Here is an 18,942-nt window from a genome sequence, read left to right on the forward strand (position 1 = left end):
AGACAAAAGGGAATGAAGAGAATGGAGGGGATGGTGTGAATAGGAAAGACAGTAGAATAAATCTTAGGTAACTTTCCTATATTCATGTATGAATACACGACCAGTGAAACTCCACATCATGTTCAACCACAAGAATGGGAAGTTATATTCCATGTATGTATAATATTCAAAATACACTCTACTATCATGTACATCTAAAGAGAGCAAATAAAAAATTTTTAATTGAGATTGTAGAATGCCTGATGGCTTTTGGTAACAAGGAATGAGCAGCTGAGTAGAATGTGATTGTTGCAAAAGAGGAGGCCAAGGGACTGAGGGATAGAGTATTGAAAGGATCATCTATACAAACACCATGGTCACCAGGAGTCCTAATGAGAGAGTCGCATGATCCTTGTCTCTGAATACAGAGCATACCTGAACTTCCCTCAGGTTCTCTAGCCCTCTGGGTGTCTGAGGCTGTTGGGCCTCAGTCATCTCCCTGCTTTCTTCACACCTTTGGGCCTCTCAAATGTTCTTGCTCTTGACACTGCTGTGTGCTTTCAAATCACACTAAATGTCTCATGGGAAAATTGGTCTTATGCCACATAAAATTAGTATTAATTCTAAATTCTAAAGGTTCCTTTTTGTCCTGTTCAACTACCAACAGTGGAGGGCCTAAAACCAATCTTGAAAATATTGTCACGGTGGGTTGGGGCGTGATCCTACACATCTCCGAGAGAATCCCTCTTCCTTCGCAGTCCTTCCTAAGATACAAAAAATTCTGAATCCACACTTTGCAGCCACATCTGGTCACACAAGAGGGAGTCCTTAAGCATGGCGCTGGATGGCTAGGACTTCTCTATCTCAATCTGTTTGCACAGGTTGCTGCCATCAGAATTCATAGCAAGAGTGGTCACTGCCTTGGGTGACTTCAGGTAGTGTCCTAAAGTTTGAATGTCTCCCATTTTGATCTGAACAAGCTGATCTGGAGTATCCAATAGATTATTAATATCAGGCTTCTGCCTTAATAACCATAATGAATCATAAAGTCCTCAAAAATTCAGTCCTTGCCTCATCAAACCAATATGTCAATCAGGATGACTCTATAGGAAACATGACCAAAAGCCCCAGGAGAATTGTTTACACACAGCCTTTGTCTGCAATTGCCCCAAACACGCAACTTCCCATATTGTAATTTAGTGTACTCTTATGTTTTAAAAAGGCTGAAGAATATAAGCATATTATCAGATTCTCAAGTTTACTTTTAGAGGAGCAACATCATCATAACTACAAATACCAATGGCTCTTTGCAACAGTCTTAGATCCCTACACTTCACAATCTCTTGTTCCCGACACATGGGAACATGTGCTATTTGTCAAGCACTGTGGTCACTTCCCCAGCTGAAACCCTGTCTGTAGACATAAGCCTTCTAAATGGTTTTGCGCACATGTTGAAGTTTATGCATTTACTTCCGAGGTTCACTTTCTTCTGATTTCCATATGATAGGAGAGGCCTTTAAGTCCCACACAGCATTTAAAGAAATCAGAATAGTTAATGAACACACAGCTAGACAAACACTCCAAGATGACCTCAGGCTTAATACAGCCAAAGTAAATTCAAAGAAACACAGACAGTTCGTTTCTGCACGGCGTGCCCACTCATCTCTCCAAGCAGATATTCCTTCTCTCATAAAAAATGTCTGAGCACCATGGGGCTTCACTGACCCCTCCTCTCCTCAGATGGTTTTAATTGCTTGAGGGCAGCACAGGGCCCCAGAACTCACTTCAAAGGCCCGTAGCCAGTTCTCCTCCTTGATGTATTTTATACACTTATTGCACTGCTTCTGGAAGTACTTTCTCTGCCTCTCATCCAACAAGCCAATTTCGTAGAGGAATGGCGCGTAGCCCTTTATAATCTGAGGACAAAAGAGACACACATAAGTGCCAGACACTGAGAAGGAGAGAAGGCAGGAAGCCCATTTGCTTTGTGAAGTCACACTTCATAATTTTCAGTCTGGTGCTAGAAATAGCCAGATAGGACAACTGTACACACACACACACACACACACCTACAAAATACACACGTGCACACATGCAACCCACCCAACACAAACACACAACATACACAACACATACTCCACAAATACACAAAACCCACCCAACACAAACACACAAAATACACAACACACATAACAAACACACAGCACAACACACATAGTACAACACAGCTGGTGTAGGCTGGCAGAGCAAGTTGACTGAAACATTGTTAAAAAAAAAAAATGGAAGAGTTCAGTCAAAAGGTCCATTGGTATTGCCCTTTATCAAGTTAAGCCTTTAAGGTAAAAGGAGCTCGTGCACCTGGGCCTCTGATTAAGAAGAGATCTGATCTCATTAAGTTACAAAAGGGAAACAAACATCATCACACTTACCGATTCAGGGTCAGAATATGCATTTCCAAGAGCAATTCCTTTCAGGTGGATCTTGACCTGCTCCTTGGTGTTGAGGGCGTGGATGTAGTGCGCAAGTGCGGGTACGTATTTCCCTGCGTAAGACTGAGGAGGACAGATATTGAAGGGAACAGTCACAAATCGGGGCTAGTACAGGTACACATGCTTATGCTGATGAAGTAACAATGAAGCTTCGATTAATTCCGTATAAGGTTTACCATGGATTTCTTAACCTCACATTGAAACCCCCAATAGAAAGAAGTGTATTTGCATGCACATATTTTCTTTCTTTCACTCCTTCCTTCCTTCCTTCTTTGCTTCTCTCTCTCTCTCTCTCTCTCTCTCTCCCTCCCTCCCATCAGTCAGGCTTTTCTTACCAGAAAATTCTATTCAAAGCCTTAATTAAAAAGGAAAAAAAAGTCTCGCATTGAAACTTAAGACTTAAAAGTCTGTATAATGATACAGATTTTGAAATCAATGTGCATTAAAGGAATAGAAGAAGGGGGAAAGGAAAATAATGCCTATTGGCCACTAAAATTTTCACTTAAATATATCTTTATTTCCAACCTTTTCCAGCACAGGGTCTTTTTCCAAAGTCAAAATATCTTGTAGACATCCTTTCACCTAACAAACATAATAGTTCTTCTTTTAGAGTATGCTGAAAAAGTGCTGTGTTGACTCAGTAATATTTTAAAAACAGTTCCTGTGTATTTTCCATTGAGAGTTACATTCCTTGGGGTGGGGGCAGTACCAGGGATTGAACCTAGGGGTGCTTAACCACTGAGCCACATCCCCAGCCCTTTTTTATTCTTATTTTGAGACAGGATCTCACTAAGTTGCTTAGGGCCTCACTAAGTCGCTCAGGCTGGTTTTGAACTCATGATCCTCCTGCCTCAGCCTCCTGAGCCTGATTACAGGTTTGTGCCACTGTGCACAGCCCAAGTGGCCTTCTTAACATCTCCACTTGTTATTAAACTTGCTATGTTCAAAATGAAGCCCAAGTCCCCAAACCTTCCCTTTCTTCCAAGTGCTCAGACCAAAAGTCTTCAGGCATTCTTCATATCTTTTCTTGGTGTACACCCCACCAGAAATCCATCAGCCAAGCTTGTCAACCTTACCTATTCTATCAAAATGTGTCTGGAGTCCATGTCTCCTCACACCCCCACTCCTCACCTTGCTCTTGGTCACCATCATATCATCTCCTGCCTGGATTACTGCACCAACCTCCTCAATGGTCCCCTTTGATCTATTTTTAGACAGTGGACCTGTAAGATCTAAACCAGATCACACCAGTCCTTGGCTCAGATCCTTCAATGACTTCCTCCAACCCAGAGTAAAAGCAACGGGCCTTTTTCTGGGGCATAAAGGCTGGCATGATCTGCTCCCTTCCCCAACCTTCCCCCTATCTTCTTTCTCATTGTTCCCCAGTCCTTCTGGGTTCCACAGTGTTCCTTGTACATGCCGCCCACATGCCAGCTGGGGCCTTCACGTCAGCTGTCCCCTCCACCTGGAAGGCTGTTCCCCCAGGCTCCCTCCCTAAGAGAGGCCTTCTGAGCTGCCCTCCCTGGCCACCCTACCTAAAAGTTAGCATCCCTTCTTTTCCATTTATATCCCCCCTCTCTCCTTCCTCTTCATCCTTATCACCATCCAACTTTAATTTTTTATCTTGTATATTGTTGTTTTTCCACCCATACTACAGGATAAGATCCCCAATCTCAGGGGTATAGTCTGTTTGGTTTATTTGTGTCCACTGTGCATTCGTATTGTGAAATGCTGTCCCTTTGTCAGGGTTCAATAAACAGTTGTTGAATGAATGAATTTACATGTATTTGAAAAAGAGTGATGCATGCATGTTCAAAATAGACCAGAAACCTTATGTGGGTACCTGTGTGTCAACAGGTCCTTTACAATATCTCCAAGGCTCTCCAGAGGCAGGGAGCTCCTGAGGGCTTTCCTTTAATCCATAACATAATCACAGGGAGACAACTATTCCCTTTTCAAGATAGGACACCAGGCAGGATTGAGACATTAAATAGTACAGCCAGAATTATACCTGGTCCAACCAGGTATTATAAATTATAAAAACCTCAACTCCTTCCAAGTTATGATAAAAGAACATAATTCAAGTAATCTATGCACTGCCTTCTTACTGATGCAGGCTTCTTCGGCAATAATAATTATTTAGGCAAAAGTATTGAATCATAGTAATTTATTCATAGTAATTTAGTCATGAGTACATTTAGCTGCCTTGTGGTAATATAGAGATGTGTTTTCATGTCAGAAATTCAGTTTATTTTATAACTGTGCTATATTATCATTAGTGGCAATAAGTGAACATTTATCAAATAAAATTTCTGTAAAATGACAAAAAAAAGCACATTTTCTTGAGCGATCATTTTACTGGTAAAGATGTACCAAATACTCTTTATTCAACAGCGGCATGTTGAGCAACTCTGCTGTCAAAGTCATTATATAGATACTTGAACAGACACAAAAATGAGCAGGCACAAGACTTGTCCTTGTAAAATTCACAATTTCTTTTGAAAATACATTCTGAAAACTTTGCCTCCAATGTTCAGAAGGTTTGCCATTTCATGAATTATTATTCCCATAATATATGTATATTGACCGGCATAAAGGAGATACATAAACACATACTTGATAAATGAACAACCTATCTGGCACGACTTCTAAATTTTTTTTCCCTCTGGAAACTGGTACAAACGCTTAAAAATATATGTTCTAGTGATATTGTTATTGAAGTTGTCTTATCGTGAGCCTGGTAATAAAACTCCTCTTTTCACCTCTGAGATGGAAGGGCACAGACTTTAAGTTGTTCTATAATGATGACAAATTAAGTCTAAAGCATCCACATTTTTATGGCACCTTCCCCATGTGACCATCTAGGATATCAGCAGGCAGGAAATTAAGAAGGAACACGCATTTGACTTTTGAGCATCTACTTATACACCAGGCTATTTCACCTATTGTAATCTGAGTCCATTTACCATCAACATTATTTTCCTATATTTTACAATGATGAAAATAAGGGTTTGGGTGTCTCAGTCACATGTCTAACTGGAATTCCACCCAGGCATGGCCCCTCCCCCGCTCTCATTTCTATCAAATCCCATTTCAGTCAGTGGCCCTGGAATGCCTGGGTCTCTGGCCCCCATGCTGGGACCCAATCTTGTTTTCATCCTTTCCATGCTTGCTCTGCTGACCATTTGTGAAAAACCTGACAGCAGGATGGGCAGTACTATAATCATTTCCAAAACCAGATTCTTCAATATTCAGTCCACATCTGCTAACCTCATGGGTGATGATGTTTATCTCATTTTTTCTGCTTCTAATGACTATCACACACTTCCTTGCGTTGTGACAGTGTGACAAATCCTTCATTGCCTTTTTCATTAATCATTCCACTGGTTGAGCGACTCAGGCTGTCACACAGTAGACAATTATAGGATTATTCTATGGAAAACAGACACCAAAACATTATAATGAAATTTCAATTATTTTCACCCTCCTTGTTGAGATGTATTTCTTTTTTGTTTGCAAAAGCAGACTTCTTATCCTTGAAACATTTATTTCTCAATTGAACAATTTTCTGACCACCACCAGCACTTCAAAAGACAACCAGACAATAAATCAATTATGTTCTGTTTTACCTAGGTTTTCACTTCCTGTATATATTTTAAAATAGAATAGAAACTCATGTTTAGGGGGAAGCTTTAGATGTGACTGCCTAATGGGCTGTGATCCTGATTCTAAGAACTCTTGCTCCTTTTCTTCTGAGTTCTGCCCATACTTATGACAACAGTAACTGCAACCAGAACTCTTGTCCTGTGGTTTCTCTGACCTGCCCACAGTGCTCAGCAATGTGGGCAGCAGCCAGTCAAGGAAGGCCCCGAAGTCTGCAAATTAACATTAACCTTCTAGCATCAGATCAGAACCTGGCCTCATAAAAGCTCAAAGCAACATCAAAGCAATTATAAGAGGAAAGAGAAAAAAGCACAGCCAGAAACTGTCTGATAAGTATTATTTCAGAGTTTGGCAGTGACCTTCAAGTGAGGAACTCAGCCAGATAAACATATATACCTTACACAACAAATAGGACCAGTTTTGCAATTGACACATCTGGATTTTAGTCTCCCCTTATTATTCCTTTCTGATATTTAAAGGAGCTTTAAGCTGCCAACTCTAGCACTGCTCTTGTTTGGTTAATTTCTCCCAGGGTGACCCTATTTGAACACACCTCCAACAAGAGAACAGAGACACTAGGGTGTGTTTGTACATACTTCTATTTGCTGGAGCTTAGCGAAGCAATAAACTTCCAATTCTCCTGCGACATCAGAAGGATCTCAGAATTCAGTTCTCAATTTTTTATTTCCCCCATGAGAATAAGACCTCCACATCATAGCTGAACTGTAGTTTTGACTCTTGGTCTGCAATCATTCTGAGCACTTAAATGATGTTTGGAATAGCCTAATGCAAATCACATGAGGAGCATATTGTACTTGTAAAAATAGTCTAGAGAGAATGTAATGTTTGGTTAATTATCCAGATATTTAAAGTACAATGAAATTAGACTTAAAGAAACTTGTAATCGTGTGTTCTCAATCTCTCCCTTCGTACATGTTTCAACAATATCCACTGCTGACTTACTGCAACCCTGCAGCCCAGTTACTTGTAAAGGAAGGGAAAAAAAGAGTACATATTTAAAATCCAGTTTCAATCAACTCCTCCAGAAGGAGGGGAAAAAAAAAAGAAAAACAGTGTCAGAGAATAATATTATAATGGAAACAATGTTCTCTTACAGAAATTTCACATATGTTCACAGTTACTATTCTTTAAGCTATTCTCAGCCAGCCATATATTTCTTACTGAGATTTAGTAGAAAAAAAAAAAAGATACAGTTAGACTCCTTCTCTGCCTTGATTCTCCATATACATTTCATGGGAAAACATTTAGAACTTTATAGGTGATAATAAGCAATGGCTTTGGGAAGTGAGGCACACCTCAACCCGGACACAAAGATCCCCCATTCACAGCTCCTAACCTCTGCCTGGCAGAAATAGGCAGGGGGTGTTGTCAATGTCAGCAATGATGTGTTGAGGATGCTGAGGGACATTCTGAGCCCCTCTGCTCTGTCCCCACTTCCTCAGATGCCTCTCTGAAGAATTCTTAGCTGGATGATGAGAACTCCTGTCACCTTAAGGAAATGAAGTAGGCTGTCTTCAGGAAGGAGTTGTATACATGCCCTGCCATCCCACCCTTCCCAGCACAGACTATGGAATAGCCACTCCCAATGATGGTGGTAGACCAGAGGGAAGAGGAGAATTGCAATTCCCTGAAGAGAACTGAAGAGAATTTCATACACCCAGAAAAACACACAGAAAGCCACAAAAACTGGTAAGAGCCCTAAGAGCGATGGTGGTAACACCAGGTAGCAGCCAAGGATTAGGCTAGGGCAGCGTTGACTTCATCTAGCCTGAGGGTAGCTAGACTCTCACATCACTCAATACCCTTATTTCCTCTGAGGAGAGAATTGTGTCCTTCGAATGGCCAGTTCAGAAATTTAATGAATGAGGAAAGCTGGAACTTCAGTGTTGTGGTAATCTCTACAACTTCCTAGACATTTCTAGACCATGCGTCATCTAATTTCGAGACCACATTGCTGCAATTAAAAAAAAGCCTTCTAAGAAGAATATGATTTTATCAAAGCAGCTATTTCTCTTGAAAATGAGCTTAAAAAGACTCTTGCAAAATCTACAGGCACAGACACATAGCAAGAAGATTTTGATCTGTAGCCAACTTTTAGTCACATAAACTGAAGCAAAGGTACGTGCTGCCTTCTGAATGATATATTCTCTTTTAGTATTGAGAGGATGCTTCTCTTAAATAAATATTCACCAGGGTCAGATATAGGTGAACAAGATGCACCCTCCCCCCAACTTACTCTGACTTTTTTTTTTGGTGCCAATATGGAGAAACCTAGCTTGAAGCCAGGTGATTCAAGGAGATGAATAAACTCTTCTGTTTAAAATGGAGAAGACAGTTAATTTGGCCTTTAAATAAAGAGAAGGAACATTCTGGGCCACAGACAACAAATGGAGACCTTTGTTTGCTCCCTGTAGAGAATTCAGAAGGCTAAAGCTGAATAATAGATGTAACTTAACATCTCCTATCCCCAACCTGGACATCTCATCCACTCAGGTATTACTGATGTCTCCACACTGCTCAGTCTGTGTAGTAGTTCACTGCAGACAAAGCTTTTCATGATTTCTGATTCCCTTCTCCATGCAACTAAATCAATATGGTAAATACGTATTGATTTGATTTGGATTTGCTCTCCCAAAGCCAGCGGCCCAACTTGCAAACATTTCCATATGTCTTTGTTCAGTTCTTTGGGTTGCAGCTAAACCTTAATTTTTATAATATTAAACTCATTAAATAGTCACAAATCCGTTTTCAATTCTAAAAGAAAATATTGGCAAGTGCAGATGGACATAATTGAAAATAGACATTTGTCATGGGCTCAAGAGTTAAAACAGCTTGAATGCTATCTAATAAAATTCAGCAAGTTCCAAGCCTTGAGAAATAATTGCATTCCAAGGACTTCAGGTCTTTATATCACTTGAAACTTCCACTTAACTCTATAAAACTTTATGATCAAAGCCAAGTCTTTATGATTAAAAGTAAGTCTTGGCCAGAAAGACAGAGACATTCGAAGAGCTAAGGAGCTTCTTTTCTGTTTGTATAAGGTTATAACCCTAGAGATCTGCAGGAAATATGAAAGTGGATGTCTGACTCCCTTCCATGGAAAGAGGATCTGCTCTGCAGGGAGAGGCAGGTCCTGGAGACCAATGTGGTTTTAAGGAGGGGGCCCCAGCTGGGCTCCATGGAGCATCTCCCCAGGCAGGGCTCAGCCAATTCCTGCAATGCAATTCTCAGGCTCTGGAGTCCAACCTTGCAGGCTTCAATTCTGGCTCCTCCACTTTCTAGCTGGGTTACCTTGGTAAAGCATACCTAACCTCTCTAAGCCTCAGTCACCTCACCTGTAAAATAGGGGAAATAATAATATCATTGATATCATAAGGTGACTGTGGGACTTTAATGAAGTAATACATGAAACCATACTCAGCAAAATGCCCACAATATGATCCATTCTGAATAAATATCTTTTATTTTAATATGAGATTTGCAAATAAAACCTGTGGTTGAGATGTTCTTAAAGCTCTCTTTTAGCCACCTAATTCAAGGAACCCAAGCCCAGACTAACAGGATAATGATATAGGCCTTCAGAGCATGATTACTGGCCTATTGCAAGTAGAGATCTCCACTCCACCCCTCTGCTTGCACTCAGTGCTATGAAGTCCCTATTACAAATACCTTTCCATGGGCAGATGCTGTCTTCCATTCAAATGCAGACATGTTGATAGTATACCACATTGGCTTCATTTATCAGATCTTGCTAATGGACAGTGAGCTAATAAGTCAAAGTGGGGACAGATCAAAGAATAATCACAACAAGGATGGAGAAAGCTAGAGAATTAAACCTGAATATAATACAGTCAAGGCAAGCAGGGCTGGGGTAGGAGGCTGGGCATAAAATAGGCCTGGAAAATAAGAGTAGGAAGGAGAGTTCTGAGGGACCAGGACATAGGAGGGCAGGGGGGTATGGTCAATGAGAGGGAGATGAAAAGATGTGGGAGAGAAATAGCATTGATATTTTAATTTTACCTAATGACAACCTTTCATGAAGCCACTCTATATCATTCATTAGTATTGCATGATGCACATTTTTAAAACATGGTTCCCACATACAAGGAGCCAGCTGCCTCAAAGCAACAGACCATTGTGATTTCAATGAAGGTCATCCAACATCATGCTCCCCACAGACCTTCACCCGTGTGGGTGAAGATAAAGCATCCAATTAAGTTCACTAACTACTATATAAATAGCTTTAAAATTCTGCCTGTATTGGCCTCAAATTAAACATGCTTGAAAAACTGCTTGTAGAGAGACTTTGCCCTTCTCTGATGCTGGAGAAGCAATGCCCAGGTTGACCCATCTGCCCTGCCATTTTGGATGGGTTCCCATCCATCCATAACCACTCAGGAGCACAGCCTCTTCCCTGGGAGTGGCTCAAGGAAGCCACATGCTCAGGGATAATGGGCCATCCCTCCGTCTTGCCACCTTTCTCCTCCATGAGGTTGTTCTGCTTTACCATCTAGCTGGGCTTCCAGTGACTGGAGAGGACTCTACAGTGTGCCTATGCTTCAAGAACAAGGGCAGGCTCACTAACAGTTACTGGCTTGGGAAGGATAACACTTAAAGAAAGTTAATTATGGGAATTAAATGGAGCTTGTTTCTTTTTGAAGTACATTTTTTTCATGCCTTGAGGAGGGTGATTTACAGACACATTTGTCTCTCTTTAGAGAAAATTAATTCCAGTTGGTGTTTTGGGCAGGAATAAAGAGAAGGAAAGGGGACAAAGAGGCTTCTTCCATCTCCCTCACACCCACAGCAGGCTCCCTCTGGGGTGCCACGCCTGGTGTATACTACAGGGGCAAGGAGCCTGGGGTGGATCCTGGCACATCTGCTGCTATCCATATGAAAAACAAATAAACCCAACCCTAATATCAACTTCTAAGCTCCGTCTTCATCTTTTAGATGAAGCAAGTTATTTCTTCTAAAAATGATTTCAGCTAGGAATGTAGCTCAGTGGTAGATCATCTGCTCAGAATGTACAATGTCCTGGGTTCAAATTCTAGTGCCACACACACCAAAAAATAAATAAATAAATAAATTAATTAATTAAAAAAGACATTGCCACGTCCCAACAATGAGAGGCAGAGCATAACACTCAGCCCCTGTCTACATGCTTTGGGCCATATGCTCTGGAGCCATAATAGATTAATCCAGGTTTTCAACATGGATGGTAATAATAGGCATCAATGTTGGGTGTTTGCCACAGCTGGTCACTAGGCTAAATATCTGAGGAGGATTACCTAATTAAATGCTCAAAACAGTGCTATGAAGTAGGTACTATTATTATTTCCAGACTCCCTTCCACCAAAGTCAGGGCTCTGAACAGCTGCTCCAGACTCTCTGAGCATGACTTCCCCCATTCACACACTCACTGTGCCCCCCCCCCACACACACACACAGCACACAAGATGAAGGGTTTGGGGTCTGGGGCGTGTGCACAGAAGGCAAAAGACCACTTCTGAATTTATGCATTCATCTTTCAAGGATGAGTCTACAAATTGATCAACATTATTTGTTCAGTCCCTCTAAGAGTGTGGGAAAATTAAGAGCTCAGAAAAGATAGGGTTTTTTTTTTTCTTGAAAAATATGTAATGATTTGTTTTGGCAGGGGGGAGCTGAGAGTGGTGAGAGGAAGGATGGGTAGGCACTATGTTAAAACTGCAATTATATATAGATGCTAGAAGAGTTAAGTGTAGATAACCACAGTTCCACTTTCAATGAAGCAAAATATCCCTAGAAGTGATCTAATTTAAAAACCAACCCCTCTGATTGTAAGATTAAAAGCAGAAGCCCAGAGAAGTTAAAAAGCTTTCCCAGAATCATCCAGTGAGGTCCCAAGTCTCCTAATTATTGATCCAGAATTCCTTCCACATCTTTATTCTGTTTCATGGCCTTAAAACAGATGACAGACCAGATGAAACCAACTGGACTAGAGAAACAGAGCATTATAATAATGATAGACCATCATGGTGTTATCATCTGGTGCTCTTCCTTCTGGACAGAGATGAACCCTCAGGCAGAACAGACCCCACGCCATTCATTGCTACCTGGCAACCTGGAATCTCTACCTCAGGCCTAGCCTGCCCGCTTACATCTTCCTTCATTGACTAGAAGGTACAGGTTCCCTCAAGTGTATTCATCCTGGCAGCAAAGAATGTAAAAAGAAAACTGTCCTTTCCCATACACATTTGGAAATTACATGCATAAAAACCACCAGGCAGAAATAAAATAGACAAGTCAAATTTTTCATCCGGGATTTGGCAGCTTTGCTGAGCATTCAACATCATGGTTAAAAACATTGCCATATTACTTGCAAGACAAGGAATTACACATTAAACATCATTAAACATATCGCTCTTCTGTTGCAGAGGGAGAGAGGGCATTTTCCAGGGCTGCTGCCAGATGACAGGAGTGTCACAGCCTGCCCCATCCCCAACCTGCCTCTGAGACTGGTTAAAAAGCAAGAATGAGAGGGAATTATTGGTAGAGGACTAAGTAATCTCAACTGGAGAACTAGCTATAGAAACCCTGAAGCACGGTGTGAAGCAGTCCATATATTCTTTCCAAATGACTTAGAAAGAGAGGAAAGCAGGCTTTAAAAGAAAATGTAGCTAATTCTAACTTACCATTCCCTTGGAAAATGGACATTATATTTCTCTCTTTTACTCCCTTAGTGTGCACATTTGCAGATGCTCTTGCTCAGCATCCTTGCTCAGCATCCTCTGGAGCTCAGTCATCCCCTGACTCAAGCTGTAAGCTTCAGAAGGTGAGGACCCCAGCATGATCCTTCCCCTCTCAGGCATTTGGGATCAGCCTTGGGCTCCATACTAGCCAATCTGCATATTCCATTCCTCCAACCTAGTTACTGGTTTTCAGATGGACATGGGACCCAAATGCATCACATGTAATTCAGGAATATGGATGGAATTAGTAGGAAACAAAAGTTGAGCTTGCAGGCTACGTGAAGAGAAGAGACGGGGACTTCAAGTGAAAAGAAATTACCTGAGAATGAAATCAGGGAAGTGCAAAGCCAAGTGAAAAGATCAGGAGAGAATGAGAGGCAAAGTCCTGATGAAAGAGACTTACAGGTTTCTTGTTGGCCATACTGATATAGGAATTCTGAAGCTATGTTGGGTGTATTGTAGGACTGCAAAAAATGAAGCAAACACGCAATGCTATTGGGAACCATGGTCCGTGGTGTGGGAGAAGGCATATACAAATAAGTAATGGGGAAAAGGAGAAGAGAACTCTGTGGTGGGAAATTAGAATTATGGGTCTTGGTTTGAATTTTACTTTTTACTTTTCTAGCTCTGCCCATAGACAAGATACCCCAGTGGCGATGAGCCAGTAGCAATGAGCACAATAAGTGCTCAGGACTTGGCTTTAATAATATCTCTCTGCCACACACACTAAAAGGAACCAGGTTTGAGTAAATGACTGATTCCAGGAGTGTTAGTCAACTTTCTGTCATGTGGAAAAATACTGTATTAGCTCTCTGTCATTGTGACAACAATACCTGACATAAGTAACTTATGAAGAGGAAGTTTTTATTTGGCTCACAGTTTCAGAGGTTTAAGTCCTTGGTCACTTGGCCCTGTGGTAGCACAGTATATCATGCTGGGAGTGCACAGTGGAGGATGCCTATTCACCACATCATGGCCAGAAAGCAAAAAGAGAAGAGGAGGGGTTAGGCCCCAATGTCTCCCTCAAAGGCATCCCCCAGTCATCTAACTTCCTTCCGTTAGGCCCCACCTCCTAAAGGTTCCATGGGCCAGGGACCAAGCCTTCAATACATGAGCCTTTAGAGGACAGGCCATATTCAAACTATAACACAGGGAGAGAGTAAGGAAAGTAGGAGATGCTTCTGGAACACTTATTTGAGCCAAAAACCAAGGAAGTGTTCAAAGACAAAAGAACACTGGAGCCATCTTGTTGGGGCTCTCAGTGAACAAAATTAAAACAATTTAAGCATCAAAACCTACAATGATCACAAAAATTTTTGACAGATCAAATAAAAATAATGATACCTTTAAGTATATAATAGAAAGAGGTTAGGGTAAAGATTGCTACAGAAGGATACCAGAAAAGCAAAATGGTTCCTGATTTCAAATACGAAATCTATTGCCAAAGAGTTAGTTTTGAAAAGTCATTATATTCATGAATAAAATCACCATTTTATAACCCCTGGGTGAAATAACAGATTAAGATAGAGATCATCAATGGATGTTAAAAGTATTGGGAGACAGATTCAGGAGAACAGATGTTCACATGGTCTTGGATTATTTATTAATTACAAACAGAAATAAGTGTGTTTACAATGGTGAGATCCAGCAGAGACCACCTTGGCCAAGTGATCAAGTTTAGTATTTCCATAAGGGGACAAATTGACATCCTCTGCCTCCTGATGGCATACCACAGAAAATACCACATCATCTCTGCACTGTTCTTGCTGGTTCTAAGCACAAAGGGCAGAATCCAACAAGTTCAGAATATGGAGTACTCTGCAAGGCACTTGGTCTGAATTCTTCAAAATCACCCTTAATAGCCAGGCACGATAACATAATCCCAGAAGCTTGGGAGGCTGAGACAGAAGGATCGTGAGTTCAGCAACAGTGAGGCGCTAAGCAACTCATTGAGACCCTGTCTCTAAATAAAGTGAAAAATAGGGCTGGGGATGTGGCTGAGAGGTTGAGTACCCCTGAGTTCAATCCCCGGTACACCCCACTCCCTTAATGACAACAACCAAAAGGGCAGATGACTAAGAAATAACAAACCAACACTAAACCTAACACATGAATCTTTATTAAGCCCTGGATTTCAAAATATGTTATGGAGGATCTTTGGAAGATAGTTGGAAAATTTTGAGTATGGGCTTACAATCTTTAAATGTACACACACACACACATATGCACGTATTCATACATATATGCATTTTTTAGATGAATATACCATCTACCAAAACAGTCATAGTAAATTTCAATCTTGATAATGTTTAAAGCACACAAGAAAACATGACTTTGACTCACCTCCCCAGTGGCATAAAAGTCATTATTTTCATACTCAGGAAACAACTGGAAAAACTGAACTAGTGCACTGCAAAAAGAGGAACAACAAATACACAATTGAAAATGGAATCAGAATCATTTCAGGTAATGCCACCAAAACTAACTCTTTGGCAATAGGTTTCACATTTGAAATCAGGCACCAGTCTGCTTTTCAAAGACTCATGGACATAATAACACTGCATTCTATGTGGATGGTTAGAAAATAAATACGTATGGGCTTACATTGCAATACTAAGAAGTTTGGACAGTGGACATCAAAACTTTGGGCACGTTTCCAAATCTCTGGGTTACCACTTTGGATCCCCTGGCTTGAGGGGACCTTGATCCAAGGATATTAGGCTTTCACCTATTACTTAACATTCTTATGCAAACCTTAGGATTCCATTAACTCAGGTTTGTGGAGAGGTATGGGAATCTTAGTTCCTTACAAGCCCCCACTGTGAGAGGCCCTAAATATTTCTAATAGAGCTCCCAGAATTTTCTAGTTTTAATAACCAAAAAATCAGAAAAGCTGTAAAAGGACCATAATTTAAAGGGAAACCAGCAAATGACCACAAGTATTGAAATAAATGAACAGTGGCCTCTGAGCTCAAAAAAAAAGAAAAATCATATTTCCTAAAGAGTGCCAGCAGCCGCAGAAATGAACAACATGAAACAGAGTTAAGTCGACTCAAGGATTTATTTCAAAAGAAGCAAGAAAAGGGGAGATGTTTGAATGATTTCCTACTTGATTAAAATCTTCCCCAAAAGGAGGGGAAAACTCGTGACACTCAGATATTTTATGAATGTTCTGACCCAAACTTCAATGCCTGAGATGCTGGGGACAGCTTCTGTCCCAGCTTCCTGAGAGACTGAAAGCCATGAGCCATACAGGGAAGATGAAAGGCAAGGAGACTCTAGGGAGGGAGGAAAGGGAGAGAGTTCCAGGGTTACCGAGGCAAAATTGGGTCATTACAACCACTATGATCTTGGCTATACTTAATTTTCAAAGGCTCCATAAAAATTCAGCATGAGCCACTAGTGCAGAGTTTTGGTGTTATTTCTCTATTTATAATTTATAGTGGCCTCTGTAGCAACTCAATCTGGGAAGCTGCAATTTTATGGCCTCCATGTTAGTACTGACAATAAACTGGCTTTAGAGCAGGGATAAAAATAGGAGTTCATCCTCCACCCTTCCCTCTCCAACCTTCAGGCTAAAAACTGCTTCCCTTGCTCTCTTCCTGATTCTTGGAATGGCAACAGACAATGGAACAGAGTAAATCTCAAATAAGCCTTTTGCTTGAGTTGAGAGCTTGCTTCCTTGTGGTGCTGGCTAGAGAGTTGTTAGGGTTGCCAGATTTAGCAAGTAAAAAATATAATATGTCCAATTCAATTTGAAGTTCAGATAAATAAAAAAACAATGTTTCAGTATAATTGTGTTCAAATATTGCCTAGATTATACTTACATGAAAAATTATTCACCACTTACCTGAAATTCAAATTTAACTGGGCATTCTAGGCCTCATCTGGAAATCTCAAGTGAAGGAGCTAATCTCTCAGAGTTTTAATTTCGCCATTAGAAGTTTTTTAATTAACTGCTTTTTTTTTAAGTGAGCCCTTGATAAAGTGAGCCCTTCACTCTTAAGTGGGAGTGAAGAATGGAAAAGGTAGATTTAGTAAAAAGCTATATGCAATTGCTTATTTAACTGTATTTTTACTCAGGGATATTCTTATTACATGGTGAGGGTCTGCTTAAAAATAGAGTCTAGAAAATGTCTGTATAAACATACAGATTTGAGAGACAGAAATGCTAAAATATACATAACACACACGTGTGTGTGCATGCACACATGTGCTCCATGCATTTATTCAGGTGGAATTATGTGGCACAGAAAACATGCATCTGCTATGGGATTCCATTTTGCAACCTTACTCGTCTAATAAATAGAATCTTAGCTAAAGGCTATCTGCTGGCAGAAAGATATATTAAAGGACAATAAAGAGAAACAGAGATTGCAAAGAAAGATGACCAGGAGAAAATTACTCCTTTGATAAGTTTTTTGAAAAGGGAAGTTGGTGTATGCAGAGTAGAGAAAGTGAAACGATCAAGCACTATAGACCTAAAGAGAGCACAGGAATTTGGTCAGTTCTGGTGGAGCCACAGCATAATACATACAAATGACATTCAGAAAGGTTGAGGTTCTGATCATCTAAGTGGGAACATCATCCTCACTAAAGCCAAGCAGGAGTTGTGACAGCCACTGACAGTGGACAGAAACCAACTCAGCAAGGAGAATTGTGGCTGTGTAGTGGTGCTGGAGAACACAAGAGCAGCCTCTTCTCATTTATTTTACACCCAGGGTGACCTTGCTGGGATCCTCTCCCTCCTGCATGGATCACAGTGTCTTCTTTCATATATGAAACCTGCTTCATGGCGGCATTGCTGGGAATTTTCGTGTGGCCAATCAGAGCATTTCCCATCAGAAAGCAACATGGTGGGCAGAACAGCAGCAGCACATCCACTTGGCTGCCAAGGTGACTTCAGGCACCCTACTAGACTGCACAACAGGAGGGCAAGGGCTGCTGCTGCATCGCCTGCACCCAGAACAGTGTCCTGCAGACAGTGTGTGTTCCCGGATGGAGAGCAGCACAACACTGGCCACTATATCCAAGTGCAAGTGAGCAAATGTATTACGTTTTGATGATTTTATTTTTTTCTAAGCCAGAGAAGCACTAAGGCTCTCTAGCACATTCCAAATAGTGAAAACGAGAGAGAGAGAGAGAGAGAGAGAGAGAGAGAGAGAGAGAGAGAGAGAGAATCCTAACACTTTGTTACTGAAAAAGTTTTATTTGCAAACACACACAAAAGATGCGCAACATCAAAGTGAATAGTAAATACCTCTTTGGGAGGCTACTCCTTCCAGGCACACACTGTTAATAGGAAAAAGGAAAGGGACTTTCAGAAGAAGGAAAGATAGTCTTCAAAGGGAGAGGAAGAAAGGTCTACTCTAAACCCTCAGTAGCCCATTTACAGGTTTCAAAGCGACCTTCTTATTCCCAGTACCCATCTGGAGAGCTGGACAGAAGAATGTAGGCACAAAAGGAAACGAATAGTGTAAACTATAAAGGAAACAGCTGAAATCAGTTTTCTGCACTACTCTTGATTAGCTATTTTCCAGTTCTAAGAGCCTGAAGCAAAAACGAACTAAAACAGCTATAAACAATGGATGCTTTGAAATAGGTTCTCTTTACATGTCATGCAAGTGGAGATGTACCACATGTCAGCAGTAAAGATCCACACGGAGGGTACTGGAAGCTGGGAGCTTCTTCTGGGAAGGGGAGGGAGGGGGATTTTGCAATGCTGTGTCTTCCAAGGGACTGACACATTTCTTTAATACAGAACCTCAGCCCTCAGGGTGTTTGCTAGTTAAACAATTGAGCTTGTTTGGATTTAAGCCAGAAGGGGTTGGAGTGGGGTGGGGGGTGAAGAGTAGGTTCCTATCAGAAGAATGAAAGCTCCAGAGCAGGGCGCTGGAGGAGACTTCTGAGGGCAGGAGGAGAGAGTGTCTGTGGAGGGAGGAGAGAGTTTTCGAACTGGGGTGAGGGAAGGGGGCCATTTGCAAGGACCGGTCACTATGTTCCCAGGATCTACTATACCTGGGAGCAGAGGTGTGGGGACCTAAGAACTCCCGTGG

At 41.1% G+C, this 18,942-nt stretch overlaps 1 protein-coding gene across 3 annotated transcripts in view; it reads right to left on the reverse strand.

Annotated features, from left to right (window-relative positions):
• Cpvl (carboxypeptidase vitellogenic like) overlaps window positions 1–18,942 on the reverse strand; it is a 121,701-nt gene that overhangs the window by 57,708 nt on the left and 45,051 nt on the right. For 2 of the 3 annotated variants that reach the window (XM_015490359.2, XM_048786396.1), the window contains exons 8-10: window positions 15,230–15,296; window positions 2,409–2,531; window positions 1,764–1,895 (exon numbers count right to left, since the gene is read on the reverse strand). In XM_015490359.2, coding sequence (XP_015345845.2) covers window positions 1,764–1,895; window positions 2,409–2,531; window positions 15,230–15,296 — 322 coding nt within the window. The remainder of the gene's footprint in view (window positions 1–1,763; window positions 1,896–2,408; window positions 2,532–15,229; window positions 15,297–18,942) is intronic. The other variant, XM_048786397.1, reaches the window with a different exon arrangement.

This window comes from Marmota marmota, unplaced genomic scaffold (genome assembly GCF_001458135.2).
Source record: "Marmota marmota marmota unplaced genomic scaffold, marMar, whole genome shotgun sequence".
In the NCBI taxonomy this organism is placed as follows: domain Eukaryota; kingdom Metazoa; phylum Chordata; class Mammalia; order Rodentia; family Sciuridae; genus Marmota; species Marmota marmota.